Source organism: Colletotrichum costaricense (genome assembly GCF_030867565.1).
Source record: "Colletotrichum costaricense strain IMI 309622 chromosome Unknown Scaffold_13.1, whole genome shotgun sequence".
In the NCBI taxonomy this organism is placed as follows: domain Eukaryota; kingdom Fungi; phylum Ascomycota; class Sordariomycetes; order Glomerellales; family Glomerellaceae; genus Colletotrichum; species Colletotrichum costaricense.
In genome coordinates, this window is record NW_026848242.1 from 276532 (window position 1) to 293973 (window position 17442).

General features: G+C 53.2%; 6 protein-coding genes across 6 annotated transcripts; 4 read left to right on the forward strand and 2 right to left on the reverse strand.

Moving 5' to 3' along the window:
• Nucleotides 1-357: 357 nt before the first annotated feature.
• On the forward strand, nt 358-1389 carry CCOS01_11523 (uncharacterized protein; the record flags this gene model as incomplete). The annotated part of the gene is made up of 5 exons (XM_060459676.1): nt 358-386; nt 454-731; nt 789-982; nt 1061-1129; nt 1198-1389. 5 exons carry the CDS (start codon nt 358-360, stop codon nt 1387-1389), a joined length of 762 nt encoding a protein of 253 aa, XP_060309507.1.
• A 1642-nt stretch (nt 1390-3031) lies between these two features.
• Nucleotides 3032-4627, forward strand: CCOS01_11524 (FAD binding domain-containing protein; the record flags this gene model as incomplete). Its single annotated transcript, XM_060459677.1, has 1 exon — nt 3032-4627. One exon carries the CDS (start codon nt 3032-3034, stop codon nt 4625-4627), a length of 1596 nt encoding a protein of 531 aa, XP_060309508.1.
• A 1096-nt stretch (nt 4628-5723) lies between these two features.
• On the forward strand, nt 5724-9193 carry CCOS01_11525 (uncharacterized protein; the record flags this gene model as incomplete). Its single annotated transcript, XM_060459678.1, has 10 exons — nt 5724-5935; nt 6159-6442; nt 6540-6610; nt 6998-7146; nt 7291-7682; nt 7763-7889; nt 7955-8370; nt 8438-8596; nt 8651-8748; nt 8813-9193. Coding segments are annotated over 10 exons (2289 nt in total), but the record flags the coding sequence as incomplete, so codon positions are not given.
• A 598-nt stretch (nt 9194-9791) lies between these two features.
• CCOS01_11526 (uncharacterized protein) lies at nt 9792-10706 on the reverse strand (the record flags this gene model as incomplete). Its single annotated transcript, XM_060459679.1, has 1 exon — nt 9792-10706. The coding sequence occupies one exon, from the start codon at nt 10704-10706 to the stop codon at nt 9792-9794; it is 915 nt and encodes a 304-aa protein (XP_060309510.1).
• Nucleotides 10707-12680: 1974 nt separating this feature from the next.
• On the forward strand, nt 12681-14285 carry CCOS01_11527 (uncharacterized protein; the record flags this gene model as incomplete). The annotated part of the gene is made up of 3 exons (XM_060459680.1): nt 12681-13717; nt 13775-13841; nt 13983-14285. 3 exons carry the CDS (start codon nt 12681-12683, stop codon nt 14283-14285), a joined length of 1407 nt encoding a protein of 468 aa, XP_060309511.1.
• A 670-nt stretch (nt 14286-14955) lies between these two features.
• CCOS01_11528 (uncharacterized protein) lies at nt 14956-16620 on the reverse strand (the record flags this gene model as incomplete). The annotated part of the gene is made up of 1 exon (XM_060459681.1): nt 14956-16620. One exon carries the CDS (start codon nt 16618-16620, stop codon nt 14956-14958), a length of 1665 nt encoding a protein of 554 aa, XP_060309512.1.
• Between the last annotated feature and the right edge of the window lie 822 nt (nt 16621-17442).

Sequence of the window (17442 nt, forward strand, 5' to 3'; positions counted from 1 at the left end):
ACGTCACTGTTAAGAACGAGATGCAATGAAGCATTTAACCTCACTACACAAGAATGTTCCGACATGTTGTTGGCAATCTACTACTTAGGGAAAACACATGCTAAAATGACTGGCTGAGAGAAGACGCAAAATTAGGGGATGGCGCCTTGGCAAGGCACTCTTTCAGGGCAACACAGCTCAGCTGGTTCGAATCAGCCGCACACTAGCGCGCTGTCGCAGAACATGAGAGCGATGACGGCGATATAACATGGACGGACAATTGCGAAACCGCGATAAATATAATGAAGACATAGAACCATAATAAGACCAATCAATTTCGGTGCGTGTGCCTGACCAGGAATAGACCTTGGACCAACCATGGACCATACTCTGATCCCAAGTCGCCTGTAAGTCCAGCCAACATCCTCCTCATCACTCATTCCCTCCATAGAGCCGCTACTGAAGAACAAATAGAGGCATATTTCGTCTCAAAGAAGCCGACACAAAATCAGGACTCTTTTCGCGACTCGGCAAAAAGTACATCTTCGCAGTGGCGGAGAAATATCCCCTGAATTTAGACGACGCCTTGATCCTCATCTACTTCCCACTAATACCCTACGGTTCGAGCGATGCGATAATCTTTATACGAAGTGAATCCGACAGGGGCTTTCGCAAATATGCTGCCGTTGTCGCAAGGGGCGATCCGCAGTTTGAGATTGAGATACAGCATTACCCGGCTGAAAGCGCGACTGGTAAGTAATCTGAGATACCGGGCTCAGTCTCTGAGAGACTGATTCAGACGTAAATAGATCCCCAGTCCCTAATGATCAAGAAAACAGCACACTTTCACTCACTCGCGGACGTGATCTCTCAACGCCAAGACAAAAAGACAATAGACACGGTCAAGATTGGTCTCAAATTCCGGCGAAGTTGGGTCGGGTCGCCGGAGTACACAGAGTGGAAAGAAGAGGCCGGGACTCTCGTAAAGTATAGGACTGAGGATGTAAGTATTCTTATAGTTTATGAGTCACAACTATTTCCAGAGTCTAAAGTAAAATTGTTAACGTCTGGACCAATGTAGTTCAAAGTATGGGACGACACCAACGCCCAGATCGTGATGTTGTTCCATCACTTCAACCTAGCCAAGAAGGTAGGCTGAGAACTCTATTTCTGGAAGTTCAACGGCCAGTGAAAGCTCAACTAATCATTCAAGTCCAGCCCTCAGGGGCCAGATTCTCCATAGACTTGGTGCAGAAAAGCGACGATTCGAATGAGTATCTCATCTACCCGGGGCACACGCTTTCGGTTCTTGCCAAGGCCACGACGCATGCTCTCTTGGCTTGGAAGTACTGGACGCATGATCTGCAGGAAGCATCACCGATTCGGAGAGACGAAGAAGAACCTTCTTAATGTCGCTGAGGGAGGTTGTTGGACGCAGGCACTTGCTATCGACAATGTACAGTGTAGCAATCACAATCCTTCTACTCTGTCACCTCCTTCTCTTATCTTACTCACAAGGTAATGTATTTCTTATTGGAAATGCTAGTGTGTGGAATGCGTTACATACTTCTTTGTCTCTTTGTTCTAAAATAAAGAAGAAGAAAAAAAGGTGTAATAAAATATGCTTATCTCCTTGGTCGTAAAACAGTTTGTCAGGCATTGGCGAGGTTTCGGTCCTTGTGCACCAGGTGTAGGTAGGTGAGAGTAGAGTCACCGCCACCCTCGCTTCGCGCTTTCCTACCTTTTCCATCAAATCGAGACCTAATACTTACCATTTAACTTACTATACTGCAACTTTAGAAAATGCTAGACTCTCCTTCTTCTGAGCTCGTCTCTCACTTTCCAAGCTGAAACGGATTGCATCTCCTTCTTCACTTTAGGCCTGCATTGAGCATCGGAATGCGACTTCTCAAAACGCCAGAGAGAGATCTTTGATCTGGATATCTCAATTAATGTCGGAGCCGAGATTTTTTCTTTCCGACTAGTTCATCCTGTGAAGGTAAGTGGCAGACTCTCAGTTGAGGGCTCTAAATGGCCCTTATCTCGAGGTTCCAAAGTCTATCTCATTTGACTTTTGCCAAGAGACACATCAGATGCATTTTCCCCAACAAACGAGGGCCACATGACAACCTCTGGAGAAATGCGTCTTGAAACACCCCAAGTAAACCCTCAAAGGCATGAATACTGATCTTGCTTGCTTTATAAAAGTTCGAGTGAGGGACTTCCATGACTGGACTTATAATCAATCCCTGCATTGCCCGAGATCGACGAGAAAAGCTCTCCGTTGGATCTTCGTCGCAGCATCCAGATGACTATCTCAGCCTTCACTCTGCACACTTTCCAAGACCGGGCGACCCACAAAGTCGGAGCATCGGGAGTCAAAGCGACCGACCTCCGATACCTCACGTGACTCGACTCACCCATAGATCCCAGCTGCAACTCCCGCCCGCCGACTACAAGCTAATTTCAACCACCGCCAGCCAACGCATTCATCGTCCCAAGTGGCCCAGGAAGGACAGCCAAGTCCAGGCAGAATACACTTTACCGTTCAAAGTAACGCCATCGCCAGCTAGAAGAATGTTACGACCCCATTGCCCCGCGTGCGACCGGCCTCAATCTGGCCCCGGTTCCCGTATCTGTCCTTGACATGCGTTGTGTGGACAACCCTGCACCTCAATCAAATTGCGTGTTTCCCCGTCTTACCTCTCGCCCGCGGACTTCTCCCTCGACAATCTGGCAATGAACGTGACGTACGCGGTGATGATGAAGCACGGAGCTTGTGAAGGCGAGGTGCCGACGTGTTCGTTCAGCTGATGTTGGGCATGGAAACTCTGGTCCTCTTTGAAGCATATCGAGTCCCCTAGATGTTCCGCAGTATGACCCAAACGAACTTACGCGGGAAAAAGATGTTATTTAAAGTAGCATCCCGCCTTGCCTCGTCGCGGTTGGCGTCTGCTGCCATCGCCCACTCAGAAGCACTAACACACCAATGCATTCACCATCAGAGAAAAGACCATTGACATCGTCAACCAAGAGATCATCACTACCGAAAATGAGCGAAACAGACGTTCTCATCATCGGCGCCGGCCCCACGGGCCTTACTCTCGCACTCGAGCTCTCGGTGCAGAGCATCCCCTTCCGCATCATCGACAAGGCCCCCGTCCCGTCAGACAAGTCCCGCGCCCTGGCCGTGCAGCCGCGCTCACAGGAGCTCCTCCACCGCCACCCCCACATCGCAGAGTCCATGCTCGCCGAGGGCACCGCGGGACCCGGCGTCAACATCTACTGCAACAAGCGCCATCTCGTCACCGGCACCTTTGACGACCTCGGCTTCGACGATACCCGCTTCGGCCTGCCGCTGTGGATCTCCCAGGTCGACACCGAGGCTGCCATGCTGCGGCAACTGGAGGTTTATGGCGGTACTGTAGAGCGGGGTGTGTCGGCGGACGATATCAAGCAAGACGGCGTCCGCGCGAGCACCACTTTGACAAAAGGCACGTCCAAAGAGATCGTACGGGCAAAGTACATTGTCGGCTGCGACGGCGCACATAGCGTCGTGCGGCACAGCGCCGACGTGACGTTTGAGGGTGCGCAATACCCTCAGCAGTTCATGCTCTGCGACGCAAAAGTGATAGGCGACTACGACACAGAGCGTGTCTCCCTCTTTCTTGGCAGTAGGGTAATGGTCGTCTTTCCTCTCAAGAACGGCGTGGTCCGCTTCGTAGGCGAAAGATCATCGAGGAGCAAGCGCGAGGGCGACCCGGACAAAGAGGAGATTGAAGAATTTGTGGAGGAGATGATGGGGAAGAAGTTGGAGATTGAAGAGACGCTGTGGCTGACGAGCTTCCGGTGGAACTGCCGTGGTGTCAATAACTACCGCGACGGACGGCTATTTATGGCCGGCGACGCGGCGCACATCCATTCCCCTGCGGGCGGCCAGGGTATGAACACTGGCATTCAGGACGCCATCAACTTAGGCTGGAAGCTCGCGGCCGTAATCCGCGGCGAGAAGGAGGAGGCATTCCTGGACACATACAACGAAGAGCGACACCCGGTCGGACAGCACCTCCTCACGGGCACAGATCGCATGTTCACCATGGTGTCGTCGCAAAACACAATCTTCACAACAGTGCGGAACTGCCTGATGCCGTGGATCGTGCCCCGAATCTGGAGCAACAAGGCGCGACGGCTGTCGCTGTACACGTTTATCTCGCAAATGGCCATCAAGTACCGCAACAGCTCCATTGTCGGCACGGCAGTCGGCTTTGATGGGCCTGTCAGGGGCGGCTGGCGGGCGCCGGACGGGCAAGTCACAGACGAGAGGGGCGAGAAGGGCAAGTGGTTGCTCGGGATGACGAGCGCGCGGGACCACACGATTTTCCTGTTTGCAGGCGGTGCGGGGGACGACGAGGAGAACTTGGACAAGGCGGAGGAGAAAATTGTCACGGACGGAAGGTTCAAGGAGTACGGTGTTATCAAGATCTACGCCGGGGAGACGGTTGGAAAAGGGGGCTACAAGGACGTGGACGGAGTGCTGCACAAGCGGTACGGCTTCGAAAAGGGGGCCGGGATGGTGGTCGTGAGGCCGGATGGGTATGTTGGGTTTATCGGCCCGGCGGAGTGCGTGGAGGAGTTCTTGTCAATGTGACGGCGGGGCCTGTCTGCCGATGGGGTTTGGAAGAGTGTCAAGATGGCTGGGAGTAATCGTAATGGGCCAGGTGCCATGAAGAGGTAAAGGCCGTTGTTGAGATAAAGCCGGGAGTTTGGGAAGACGTGGATAAACCTCTCCGCTCTACAGCAAAGTGCAGAATCGAATTCAGAGAAATCGTTACGAAGTATCTTGGCGAGAAAACCGTCTGAATGAAACGAGTCAACAACTCTACTGCATTGCTCGGCCTTACGCTCGGCGGCTCAACCGAATCAAGTTAATGAAAGCCGCAGCCGCGAACGCGCCGGTACTTGGCGTGGCATGTGGGGGGCAAGGGAGGGAACGGGTTGCGACTTCAACGTCCGAGGGGCCGGAGACTCTCCGAGCCAACGACCGCGGAAGCAGCCATGTTCCCTCCTCCGCAGAGCCTCCTTTTTCGCCATGTCGAGTTGACAGCTGCTTGATGTGGAGGAGGTTGCCACCGATGTCAGGAGGTAGGTAGGTAGACACATAGGAGTTTGCATGTGTATGGAATAAGACGCCGTAACAATGGCACTAGGACGGAGCCTTGGGAACGAGGAAGAGATTACATCAGACTGACAGGAGGAAATCTATCTGTAAATGGAAATGGAGACGAGGGAGAAAAACGCGGCCAACGTGGAGTCCCCGCATCGTGATAGTGTGACGAATGCATCGTCTGCTGTGGGCTTTGCTATTCGGTCCGATCGGGTCCCATGAGCCTCTCCAGGACGGGATTTTTCAATGGGGTTTGAGCAATGCAAGATTCGGGGTGGGAGATGCAGTGAGTCGTCAGTTTTCTTTTTGTGGATTATTCCCGCCTCGTTCCATGGTGGGAAGTGACGACCGGAGGGCGGGGATAAGGACGTGGATGAATCGGAGAATTCGACCCAAGTCTGTTCCGCGATCTCATCGTTCAGCGTAACCACATAACCCAATCGATGAGGTAGAAACGAACTGCATTCTCGGTTGCTCACTTTGCTGAATTTGTCCTGTCTAGGAACTGAGTACAAGGAACTGAGTAAGGTACCTACTACCTATGTAAAGTTGGTTGTGAAAGATGGTTTACTAAGACAGGTACGTACTCGCGGCGCTGACCGCCGAGGCGAGGAAGCCACGGATCGACGGAATTAAGCTTCGACTACAGCGATGGCCCCGGCACGCCTCGCCCGTTTCAGAGCCGCGGATGGAGTCTCCACCAAGCGACGTCATCGCTGCACCTTTGCCAACGTCAAACGTCAACGTCAATAGCGCGCCTTCTCGCCTTGCCTTACCTACCTTCCAGGTTATGTACCTACGTTACTGTGAAGGAATGAACGTGGGTACGTAGCGGTGATCAAGTATGCGGGGTGCAGATTCCCACTCCGTTCTTTTCCATCTTTTCCCGTCCCCTGCTACCATGCTTTGGTTGGACTCTTGACTCAGTCCGCGTCGTGGACTGCCACGGTTTGGCCGAACCATCATGTCATCCCTTCGGCCAGTGAGAGTAGAGACAAGAGAAACATGCATACAGAACGGTCGCTCGCACACAGCCGGCCGGGCTCAACCCCGAAACTCTGAATATCCCTGCTCCCAACTGTGGCCAATGGACCACTGACCTCGAGTCTGTCTCTGATGCATTGGGGCTGACTGATTCCCCGCCATCCATCCATCCTTTCCCATCGTTCGAGTCGGCCCGGCCTAATCAGCGTCGATACCAGCGAGCGGCCATCGCGCCCTGGGACCAACCATGGGTCTTGACCTTGGTTTTCCGCTTTGCTGCTGCCGAAGCTGCATGTTCTACCTTGGCAGCCACAGGTAGGTAGACCGTAGAACCGAGACCTGAGGTCCCTGGGACGCATGTTACTAACGCCGCCGCACCATGACGATGACATCGTTTTGTTATCCACACTAGTCAGGCGCCTTTCCCATCACCGCCCGATCCGTCAATCATTACCCCACAGACTGGCGACGAGCACACTAGGGGTACCTCCGGGCAGGTAGCCGCGATAGATTTAGCGGCGACGCCTTGTTACTGGTAGAGCTTGTCTGGGGTTGGCTGGCGTGCCCCGGCCCCATGTTGGTTCGGGACTAATCGACGGGTCCTCCACCATGGGAGAGATGATGCCGCTAGTCGGAGGAATTAGACGTATGTAGTCCCCTTTCTTGGCTTTCTATATAGACTGCGTCTGATGCCGCTTTCCCAAACAATGGCAGTCCAAGACAAATGTTTGTTGGTCTAGTCTAGTCCAGGGTAAATTTGGTATTCATCGGGATTGGGAAAACACAGCACGGGTTCCAGCACTAATTCTTCGACGCTCGGTCCGCTTCACCGTTTGCTCTTCACCTTTTCTTTCACCTTCCCTCTCACAGATTACAACCATTCTCACCAATCGACGACAACACATAACTGGATCGATTTCTCATACTGAGCCTTTCATCATGGGATGGTTTGGCTTGAAGGGCGGGTGGCTCACCTTTTGGGTCACCATCGCCTGCGCGACAGACATGACACTCTTCGGGTACGTCTGCTCCTTCCTTCCATCCTCCTCACCTCAGCTCACCTTCCACCATTCACCAATTCTTTTCACCCTCAAACTCCTCCCCCCCAGAGCCTCATCTTCCAACCTTCCGCTCTCAGGATCTCTAATCTAACACCCCACCAGCTACGACCAAGGCGTCTTCGGCGGCGTCATCGTAACCGATGATTTCCTCCAAACGATGGGCATCGTCGGCAACGACAAGCTCCAATCCACCGTCACCGCAATCTACGATATTGGCTGCTTCCTCGGCGCAATTTCCACCATATGGATTGGCGAGCGCCTCGGCCGCAAGAACACCATTCTCGTCGGCACCACAATCATGTCCATTGGCGCCATCCTGCAGACCGCCGCTTTTGGCCTCCCGCAAATGTTCGTCGGCCGTGTCGTCGCGGGTATCGGAAACGGTATCAATACCAGTACCGCCCCCGTGTGGCAGGGCGAGACGAGTAAGGCGAGTTGGCGAGGCAAGTTGATTGTCATTGAGATGATTATGAACATCTTTGGGTTCTCGCTGAGTATGTCTTCCTCGTCTTCCTTCCCCTCTCTGGATATCTCCCGGCCTCGTTCTTCGGTACCAGATACTAACGATGAGCAGGTAACTGGGTCACGTTTGGCTTCTCATACCTCACCGGCTCCATCTCATGGCGCGTTCCCCTGGCCTTCCAGTTCTTCTTCATCTTCATCCTCTACGGCACCGTCCCCTGGTTGCCTGAGTCACCTCGGTACGTCCCCTTCCTAGTCCCATAAATATCACCCGCTGGATTCCTATGACTGACAATAACCCCAGCTGGCTCATGGCTCAAGGCCGCGTCGCCGAAGCCGAACAGATCCTTGCCGACCTCGAAGACATGCCTGTCGACGATGCTTATATCCAGACTCAGTCCAAGGACATCCAGTGGGCCATCAACTACGAAAGAGAGAATACCGTCCCCTGGTCGGACCTCCTCCGAGGCCGGACCGGCGAGTCGTCGGGAACGTCCACCATCCGGCGTATATTCCTCGGGTGTGGAACCCAGGCCATGCAACAATTTTCCGGGATTAATGTTACAAGTTACTATTTGCCTCTCGTTCTCATCAACTCCGTCGGTTTGGACAATAAACTAGCGAGGTTACTGGCGGCGTGTAACTCTGTCAGCTACTTCTTGTTCAGTTTGATTGGAATTCCCAACGTGGAGAGATGGGGAAGGCGAAAGATGATGATGTGTAAGTTGTGGAAACGTCGAATCCAGGCCCGATGAATACGCACAGGACAGCTGATTGTTGCAAACAGACGGTGCCTTTGGCCAATTCATGTGCTACGCCGTCATTACCATCTGTATTCGTTACAATGAAATGGCTGGCCTGGCACCAGAGACGCAGTCCCAGTGGGCAAAGGCTTCGATCGCCTTCTTCTTCTTGTACTATGTCTTCTTTGGCATTTGCTGGCAGGGTACGTCAAGTCCTTTCCCGATTCTTTGGGTCAATGTTTGCTAATTCGATATAGGTGTGCCTTGGCTGTACCCCACCGAGATCAACAGCTTGTCCATGCGTACAAAGGGAGCCGCTCTCGGCACCGCAACGAATTGGATTGTCAACTTCATGGTACGTCTCCCGCGATTCTCCTCCAATGCAAATAAAATCACCCAGAGACCTAACCCACCAACAGGTCGTCGAGATCACACCACCAGGCATCTCTTCCCTCGGCTGGCAATTCTACATCATCTGGACAGTCTTCAACTTCTCCTTCATCCCCATCGTCTATCTCTTCTACCCCGAAACAGCAGACCGCTCCCTCGAGGATGTGGACCGTTTCTTCGCAGACAACCACGATATTTTCGTCTTCCGCGACAAGGACGCCACAAGCTCAAAGCGGCCGATGAAGTACATCGCGCAGGAAGAGGAGGCGATCACGAAGCGGAACAGTCGGGGCGGTGTGCCTGGTGCTGAGGAGGAGGATATGTTGAGGCGAAGAGGGGCTGTGGAGAAGATGAAGAAGGGGCGTGAGGATGAAGAGCTGGCGTTCGGAGAGCATAAGGAGAGAAGATAGGCGGGACCTCCTCTGTTTGTTGGTGGAGTGTACGATCTAGATGAGATATTTACGAGTTATGATGGTAGAAGTTTCATGATACATGATGGTTATTAAACATTGTTCTTCCACGATTGACCGATCGAGTTTGGGTTGCCATCTTCTGACATAACTGTCTAATGGCTGCCATCGCCAGGAGACCTCGATGGACTCTGGTCGTACACAAGAATAGACATGGAAAACGTCACCAACTTTGCGCAGTCTTCTTCAAATATCCCGGGTGATTCCATTCTATGGATCTGTCTATGCTGATCTGATTCGGTCTGGACAAGGTCTCGGGGGGCACGTTGTCAATCTGTCAGTTCGCGGACCTCATGATGCCCCACTACCCCTCCCCGGCTTCGTCTTGCCTCTTTGATCCTCTCTGCTTTGTCTCTCTACCCTTCCATTTCGCTCACTCTGATTCTCCTTCTGTATCGGTCCTTGGCTTTCTTGTCGATAGAGGCTTTCTTGTCGATAGAATCAAATCCGGTCATCTACCTCACGGAATAGACAGTCAGCAACGAAGAGAGATTCAATAGATAGCACTCACACCAGGAACCTTATACTTGCCCTCATTTCAAGCATCAAAAGGCGTAGCACGCGCCGCAGCTCTCAGCCATCCCGCGTAGGCAACAGGCTTCTCCCGGCTTCTTCTGACAATGGAAGCCGAAAAGGTTCCTCCGTGAACGCCGGGAGAGGGGGGTTGACTAGGGGCAGAAGAGGAATCTTGGCTGATGATCATCGCGGGGAACACGAGCATGATGAGGTGGACGTGGTCGGTGATAGCGGCGTGGTTGATTCGGAGGCTGAGGCAGGTGTCTGCGATATGCTTCAGCCATTTTTGGGTAGTGAGCTCGAGGCGAGAGACGTCGGGGCCGACGATGGAGGTACCCTCGTCGTGGTGGTCCTCGTTCTTGGTCTTGGTCTTCTCCTCCACCTTGCGCAAGTCGCTGACCAGGGCGTCAAAGGTACCAAAGGGCCTCACCTCGATCATGGCGAACCGACGACGACGACGGGTACTGAGTGGAAAGCTCAGAGGCAGGATCTCGGCTGGATCGTGGAGGGCCACGAGAGAGTACACGGCTCTCTTCAATTCCCATAACCCCGTATCCTGCCAACTGTGTTTGACCACAGACGGGATGGGCTGCGTGGGATGGCGGCGGAGGAGATGGAACACGAAAGGGTGAGCGGGATCAAAGAGCTGATCGCACACGTCGAAGGCGGTGGCACCCCAGCGCAAGTCGTTTCTGACTCCCACCAGTTGTCGGTCTTTGAGGGGCTCCAGGTGGGCGTCGGTTTGGAAGCATTCCTGTACCAGATTGATGTAGAGCATGGGGTCGACGAAGGTAACGTGGGTGAAGTCGCTCATTTGCAGACTGGTCGCGGTCTCTGGAGGCGGTAAGGGAGGATCGGCGGGCTCACCGTAGGGGGGGAACCAGGCGGCGAGGTCATCGTCGAGGTCGAAGAGTAACGTCTTGGCTGATAGCGGCATCTCGGCGGGCAGCGGAAGTATTCTGAGCTCTTGATGCAGCTGGAGATGATGTTGGCGACATGTAGAAGGCGTAAAGGCTGGCTAAATTAGCGAATGAAGAAGGTGAGGCAATCCGTTCCAGCTTGGAAAGTGAGAGACGGCTTAAGAAAAGGGAGGAATCCAGAGCTTTCTGGGTTTGTGGTGCAATGATTCGAATAATTCAGTAAGAAATAATTCAGTGAGTGCCAGGTCTAGATTTGATAAATATGGTGGGAAGGTGCGACGGGGGCGGGGGGGGGGGGGGGCGGTGACTCTGTACTCACCCACACGTGGTGCATGGCCATTCAGAGTCCTTAACTGATAGTCTGCCACTTATATCACAGGAATAACTGTTTCGGAAGGAGACAGCCTCAGCTCCGACGTCGATTTGGATGTCCAGATCAAAGAACGTCGCATCCCAATGGCTCAAGACAGACTTGGAGTCATTGCTGATTTGTTGTTGGCATGAACCTCATCGGCTTCCTAATTTGGTACCTTGAAAGACATCTCCTTGTTTAACGGCAGTATTCCCTTCCTGAAACTGCTTCAGCTTCTTTCACGACATGGAAACTGCGGACAACAATGTAGTATAGCTCGGGCATATCTCGCTCATGTCACACGAAATGGGGAGCGTCTTGCAGGACGCTTGACACACACTGCTGTCAAATTCCCGTGGAATCCGGGTTAAACAGACTGAAAGCACTTTGTTCTTGACTCTACCTCTATCATTACAACTGAGAACAACATAAGAAACAACTGGGAACAGTTCAAACTTGGTCCCTCCTCCACGTATACCATTAATATCAGTTCCTAAGTTTCGTTCATAAGCCGACAATCCCTCCTTATTTCTGGGAGAATCATCTTTCCATCCTCGCTTCGAGGTTTATTTCTTTCGTCCTCTCATCTGACATTAACCCTCCAGAGATATTAGTTTCAATGTCCCACAATCCAGCCCAGTATCGTTTCATCCGTCTATCCTCCATGGCCAATCCAAGATTGCTGAATTGCGTCTGATAGCACATCGTCCTTTTTGATGAGATGCAAGTATCTAAGCTTGCCTCGCTTCCTCCTCTCATCGCATCCAGATTTCTATGAACATTTCGAATGAAATATTTGGGCATTCAACTGATATATCAAAGTCTGAAATTCATCTTGACACCGACGATGTCTCCTCCCGGCGCTTAGTCCGGCACAAGGTTTTGGCAAGTTCTTCTTTTGCAACTGAAATTTTATCCCGGGAGATTGCAGAGGTCGCATAGGTAGTAACACAGGTAACAAAGGTGCCTCATTCCCTAGCATAGGGGTTCCTTTCCGGGCAAACACCACCTTTATTCTGATTCCCTTTCTAAGCCTCGTAGTACAAGCCGCGAACTCTAGACACTTATTAGGGTGTCTTTTAGAGGATTTGAATCTCCTATAGGCATCTTCATCCTTTGGGGTTTTGTCACTTTTCCTGTTAATTGGTCAGGTAAATCCAAACATTGTGGACTCAGGTGTTTGGCGCTATTTTGCCTGGGACAGGTAAGCTGTCCTTGCCGGTTTTTCCTAGCCGTAACTTGCTGCGAAAGAACTTCTATGTTCCTCCTTGTGTCAATGTCAAGGTAGTTTTCCTTCACCTTTTCAAGATCCTTCTCAATGTGATCCCAATTTTCGTTTCATCCTTCCATCGCAGAGGCCTTAGGTCTTTCTCCTCATCCGGCCCGTATTAAGGCAACTTTATAAACCTTGAGGTGCCTCATTTCATTCGTTTGTACTTTTGCGGGTACCCAGGGAAGTTCGAACTCATGCGCCGCCGAAAATCACTCTGCCCTCTCTCATCGACTCTTTCCCCTCCACTTTCGCACCGTCGAAACGTGTTTTTCCCTACACAGAATCCCTTTCATTCCTCACCGTTTCATCTCCTCGCATCTTGAGAAACCTACACTCTCTCCCCGCCAGGCCTGATCAAACCTCATCATGTCAGACTCTGGCATGCCGGAAGCAAGTGGGGAGGATGAGCGCCAGCGACAAATTCACCTCTGGACAGAGTTCGGGCGTTATAAGCGAGGAGAAGTCTTGACGCTCTATCCCAGAAGCTCTGGTATCCCCTACGGTCTTCCAGAGTACGGATCAGAAAGGCCCGAGTCCAATGAGTGGCTCCTCCCCGACTTCGACCCCACAGTTGAGCAGCTGGGTCATGAAGTGCAGGTCGAGGTCATCAGATGCTTGAAGTGTGACATCGAGGGTAGTGCACTTATCCTCCTTTGCAGGGTCACTAAGACACCATCCATCAGCCGCGACACTCATCATCGTCTTACCCTCGGGCTCAAGGTCGTCCTCAAAATCTTCGACCCAACCTTCTTCCTTCTGGACCAGCTCTCCTACTTCTTCGGGCTCACACCCAGCGAAGTTTCCCATCAACTATATAGTCGGGAGGCTAATGCCTATAAGTACTTCTACGAGCAAAAGATCACGGGTGATCCTCACATGGTACCGCAGTACTACGGCAGGTGGGCGCTCAAGTTCGACGCTAGCGATTCACCTGAACCTGGCAGATCCTCTTCACCCAGAACCCGCCAATGGAGATGTGTAGGCGCGATTCTCATCGAGTGCATTGCGGACCGCTCGCTTGAGAAGATGTGTGAACGAGACCACAGCGGAGCCTTGATTGCCGATAAGGCTCCCCTTCCCTACATCGATCACGCAAGCAGTACGTCGAAAGTTCTGTCTCTGAACGACTCTGCATCGCGGCTCAAAGTCTTGAAGAAGGTTATACACGGCGGTGTTTGCTTCGAGCATATTGGCCCCGTCATCAAGGGTCTCGATCCCCATGACATCGTCCTCACTTTCCTCCAGAACACCCGAGACCGACAGACCCCAGAAAGCATCCGCCCTGTCCTTCTCGACTACATCTTCTGTGTTGTGTGGTCTCAGTCCCGCGAAAGCACGCACGGACGGCTCGACGAGTTAGACGAAGAAGCACCGCTGATCCCCCGCAGATATGTGATGAACAAGTACCCGATGCAACGACTTCCAACTCCTCCGAATCCGACGTGATTCTACAATGCTAGCCAGATGCAGGAGTTCAGAGGCTGGTTCCCAACCGAGTGGACGGAAAAGGTGCCAGGGGACTATGAGGTCTGGGCCGCGAGCGAATTTGGAGATCCCACGCAGGAGAGAAGCTATTCGACTGAAGACATGCTTACGGAGAAAATACATGAAGCATAGAAGACGGGTCAAGAGCAATACGATCGGGAGAAGCCTATGCTCAGCTAACAGGGAAAATATGACCTGATCATCGAGGATAGTGACATCCATCCAACTCCGAAGGAGAAGCGTCTAGCCAAAGCCGAGGCCGATCACAAGTTTATGGTCGAGCCTTCTAGAAAGGAGAGGGAGTTTCTGCGGCGGATCGGCCATCCAATTTCAGCTGAACTTGAGGCCGAATGTAAGGATCAGCCACCTTCAGCTGAACTTGAGGCCGCTTGTGAGGATCAGCCACTACCTGAGACTGGATCAGAGGATGAGCCAACTCCAGGACCTGACGATCATCCAAAATGGAAGTCACCGCAAGAGATCTAAGCTTGATTCGAGTTCGCCAGACAGTATTCGAGGTCATTTGAAGAATACTCGAGTTGGCAAAGAAGGCGAGGAAGACACCGATGACGACGCCGATGACGACGAGGAAGACGCCGATGATAATAAGGGGGACACCGTTGTTGGCGAGTACATCGATCACGGCGGTGATTCCAAATACGGTCCTTGATGTGTATGTCGTGGGGGGTTTTCCGTCTTTGCAGGCGCAAAAGATCAATGCGTGGCATTCTTGATCGTGGAAGATAGTCTGGCCAAATTGACCGCATGATTATCATGTATTGGGCCTTCGCACTACTGGCCCTGCAAGAATCGGGCAAACCAGAGCGTACGACCTCTAAAAAGGTTAAGTAGTTTTCAGTTGCTTCTTCTATTACTTCCACGTCGTAGTGGAAGGAGAGTTATCAATCAAAAGTTTTAGTATGCCAGTATCTCCTACCTTTGACCCCGTGATTAACTGACTGCATTCGACGTCGACCCCAGTCTCACGTCCAACTTCTCAAAATCATCTTGACATTCAATGAGAATGATCGCCATTGCCTAAGTACTAATTCAGTCCTGGGTCTGATGCTTGGAATGTCAGTAGACCTCAATCAGACCAGCCCATCCAAAATAGACCCTAGAACCCAGAGCTCCCTAAGCATCACTTCCTCGTTCCTCACGCCCTCCCAACAACACCCAACAACTCATCGACAACGACCCCCCTGAAAGCCCGATCCAGTCCACAACTGCCACTCTTACCAAACACGCTCTCATCTTCGTCCTCGTCCTCGTCCTCGCCGCCCCCTCCTCTTCCTTCTGCTCCACCTCCTGCCTCCATGGCCGAGAACGCAACAGCCAACTGCCGCGGATCCAACGCCGCCCGCACGGCAGCCGTATACCTCCCACCCATGACCGCATTCAGCGTCCCAAGATGCTCTGCCGCAGAGACAGCACCAACGCCGACACCAGAACCAGAACCGCCCGAAGATGAGGCCGTAGACGAAGACGAAGACGAAGTCGCAGACGCAGATGCAACCTCCGTAATGGGCCTCCCCAGCCCAATCTCCAACAACAACACCCCCAACGCAAATATATCCCTCCTCTTACCCTCCTCCAGCGCCTCTCCCCCATCACCACGATCCTCACCGCCACCACGAACCCGACACCGCCTCACCTCCCCCTCCTCGAACCCAGCCCCGACAAGCAACGGCACCGACACTTTGGCCTCATACTCCCCGCCCCTGACCCCAAACCACACATTCTCAGCACGCACGGCGCCATGCACCCGATCAACAGCATGGAGCTCGCTCACCGCCCTCGCAAGCTGTCCCGCAAACCGGATCTTATCTGAGAGGATCCTCGCCGCCGCCTCCCGCCGCCCGCGCGTGAAGTGGCCCGTCGGCGAGCCGAGGTGCTCCGACAGTCTGTGGATCTCCGCGCTGCGGCAGCCGTGCAGCGGGGAGGCGTCGTAGAAGAATTCCAGCCGCTGATCCGCGTCCTGCTCCCTGTCTTGATTCCGGTTCTGGGTGAGGACCCGGAAGCCCGTGCAGCGGAGGAGGTACGGCGACCGCGCGGCGTGTAACAAGGTAGCGAGCTTGAGCGTTTTGCGGCATATATCCGGGTCATCCCGCGGCATGGCCCTCGTCTCGACAATAGTATTCGCGTCGCGGAACCGCAGGCACGAGGCCGTGACAGACACGCCGTCGACTCCGTCAGCGCCAGGGGTATGACACATATCATCACTCGCGAGGAGCAAGCTTGCGATCAAGGGGGCATCCCCTCTCTGGATCCGAATCTGCCAGATATCGTGCTCGAGACTCGGGTCCCGCCCCACGGCGATATCGCGCAGCTGCACGGCGCGCGTGTCCCGGCTGAAGAGGTCTTGGTTGAGCACGCGCTTGATGGCGAGCACGACGTCGGCGCGGATCTCGTCGTTGAGAGCTTTCACCTGCCTGTGGGTTTCGAGGAGGAGTTTCGGGTACTGCGGGCTTGCGAGGGATGTCTCTGCCGGCCCCGCCGTCACCGGGCTCTGTTGAAAGAGGCGGAGGGTCTCGTTGGCTCGTCTAAAGGAATATCTGCAGATGTTGAGGTCCACCGGCGCGAGGCCGCGGAATGTGGTTGATGATGGCTCGAGGTGGCAGATTTGGTCGTTGTAGATAAGTCTATATAGGGTGGTTGTGCGGTATAGTTCGGACTGGAGCTGGTTCATCTGTCTTCGCGTCTGTAAGTGGATCGTCTTGGTAGCGTTAGCCAAGTCGACTAGTTGACGGGCAGTCTCCTCGGCTCTGAAGACCACTTCCCCCAGAACATTGGTGCTGTCGTTGCTATTGCTATTCGTCATGTCTGCGTCGATGTATCGAGTCTTACTCAACTCGTGGACGAGCACATTAACGACGCAGCAGTGGGTTGTTATACACAACCTGGAACCATGTTGGAGGGTATCCCGACACAACGGTTCACTCTCCCGGTTCCGGGGGGTGTTCCCACAGTTGTCGAACCCGGCAGCACGAACGTTACCTCGGAAAACATACGCAGCACACCGGCAAAATTGCGGTACAGTAACTGAATCGGGTTTCAAGAATCAGATCCTGCCCGACTGGCGGCACACGTAGATCTCTGCGGGACACCGAGTCGTGTATCATGCCATTGTGGCAGACACTCAGCTTCCAACGACTCGTCTTTTGGTCGTTTTGCCATCCAACAAAGTCCCCTCCCCCTCCTTCTTTTCCATTTCAGCCTTGCTAGGTTCCTCAACGGAGAGGGGCCCGCCAGGGTATTCAGGAACGAAGCCAGGACCATGACATCACCCCCGAGAGAATGCATATCATCGGCCTCGAAGGCCGAAATGCTGGGTCCGACGCAGTGGCTCATGTACCATATGTCAAGGAGACTGAGGGGGTTCGGGAACTAGACATGTTGTTGCGGGCCAATGATTCAAGCGCTTAGCAGCCAAGTCACAAGTCAAACGACCCGGCAATGTTGCCAGCGTGGTGTCAGCAACCCTATTCCAACCACCATGTGGGCTAGCTCGATTCATTGTCGAACAGAGACCCTGACCCGAGCGATATTGGACGTTGGTTATGGGTACGGAGTAGGTACGAAGTACGGGTATGCAAGCTGAAAGTGAGTCGGAAAAAGAAACGTTCCCAGCTTCCTATGAAGG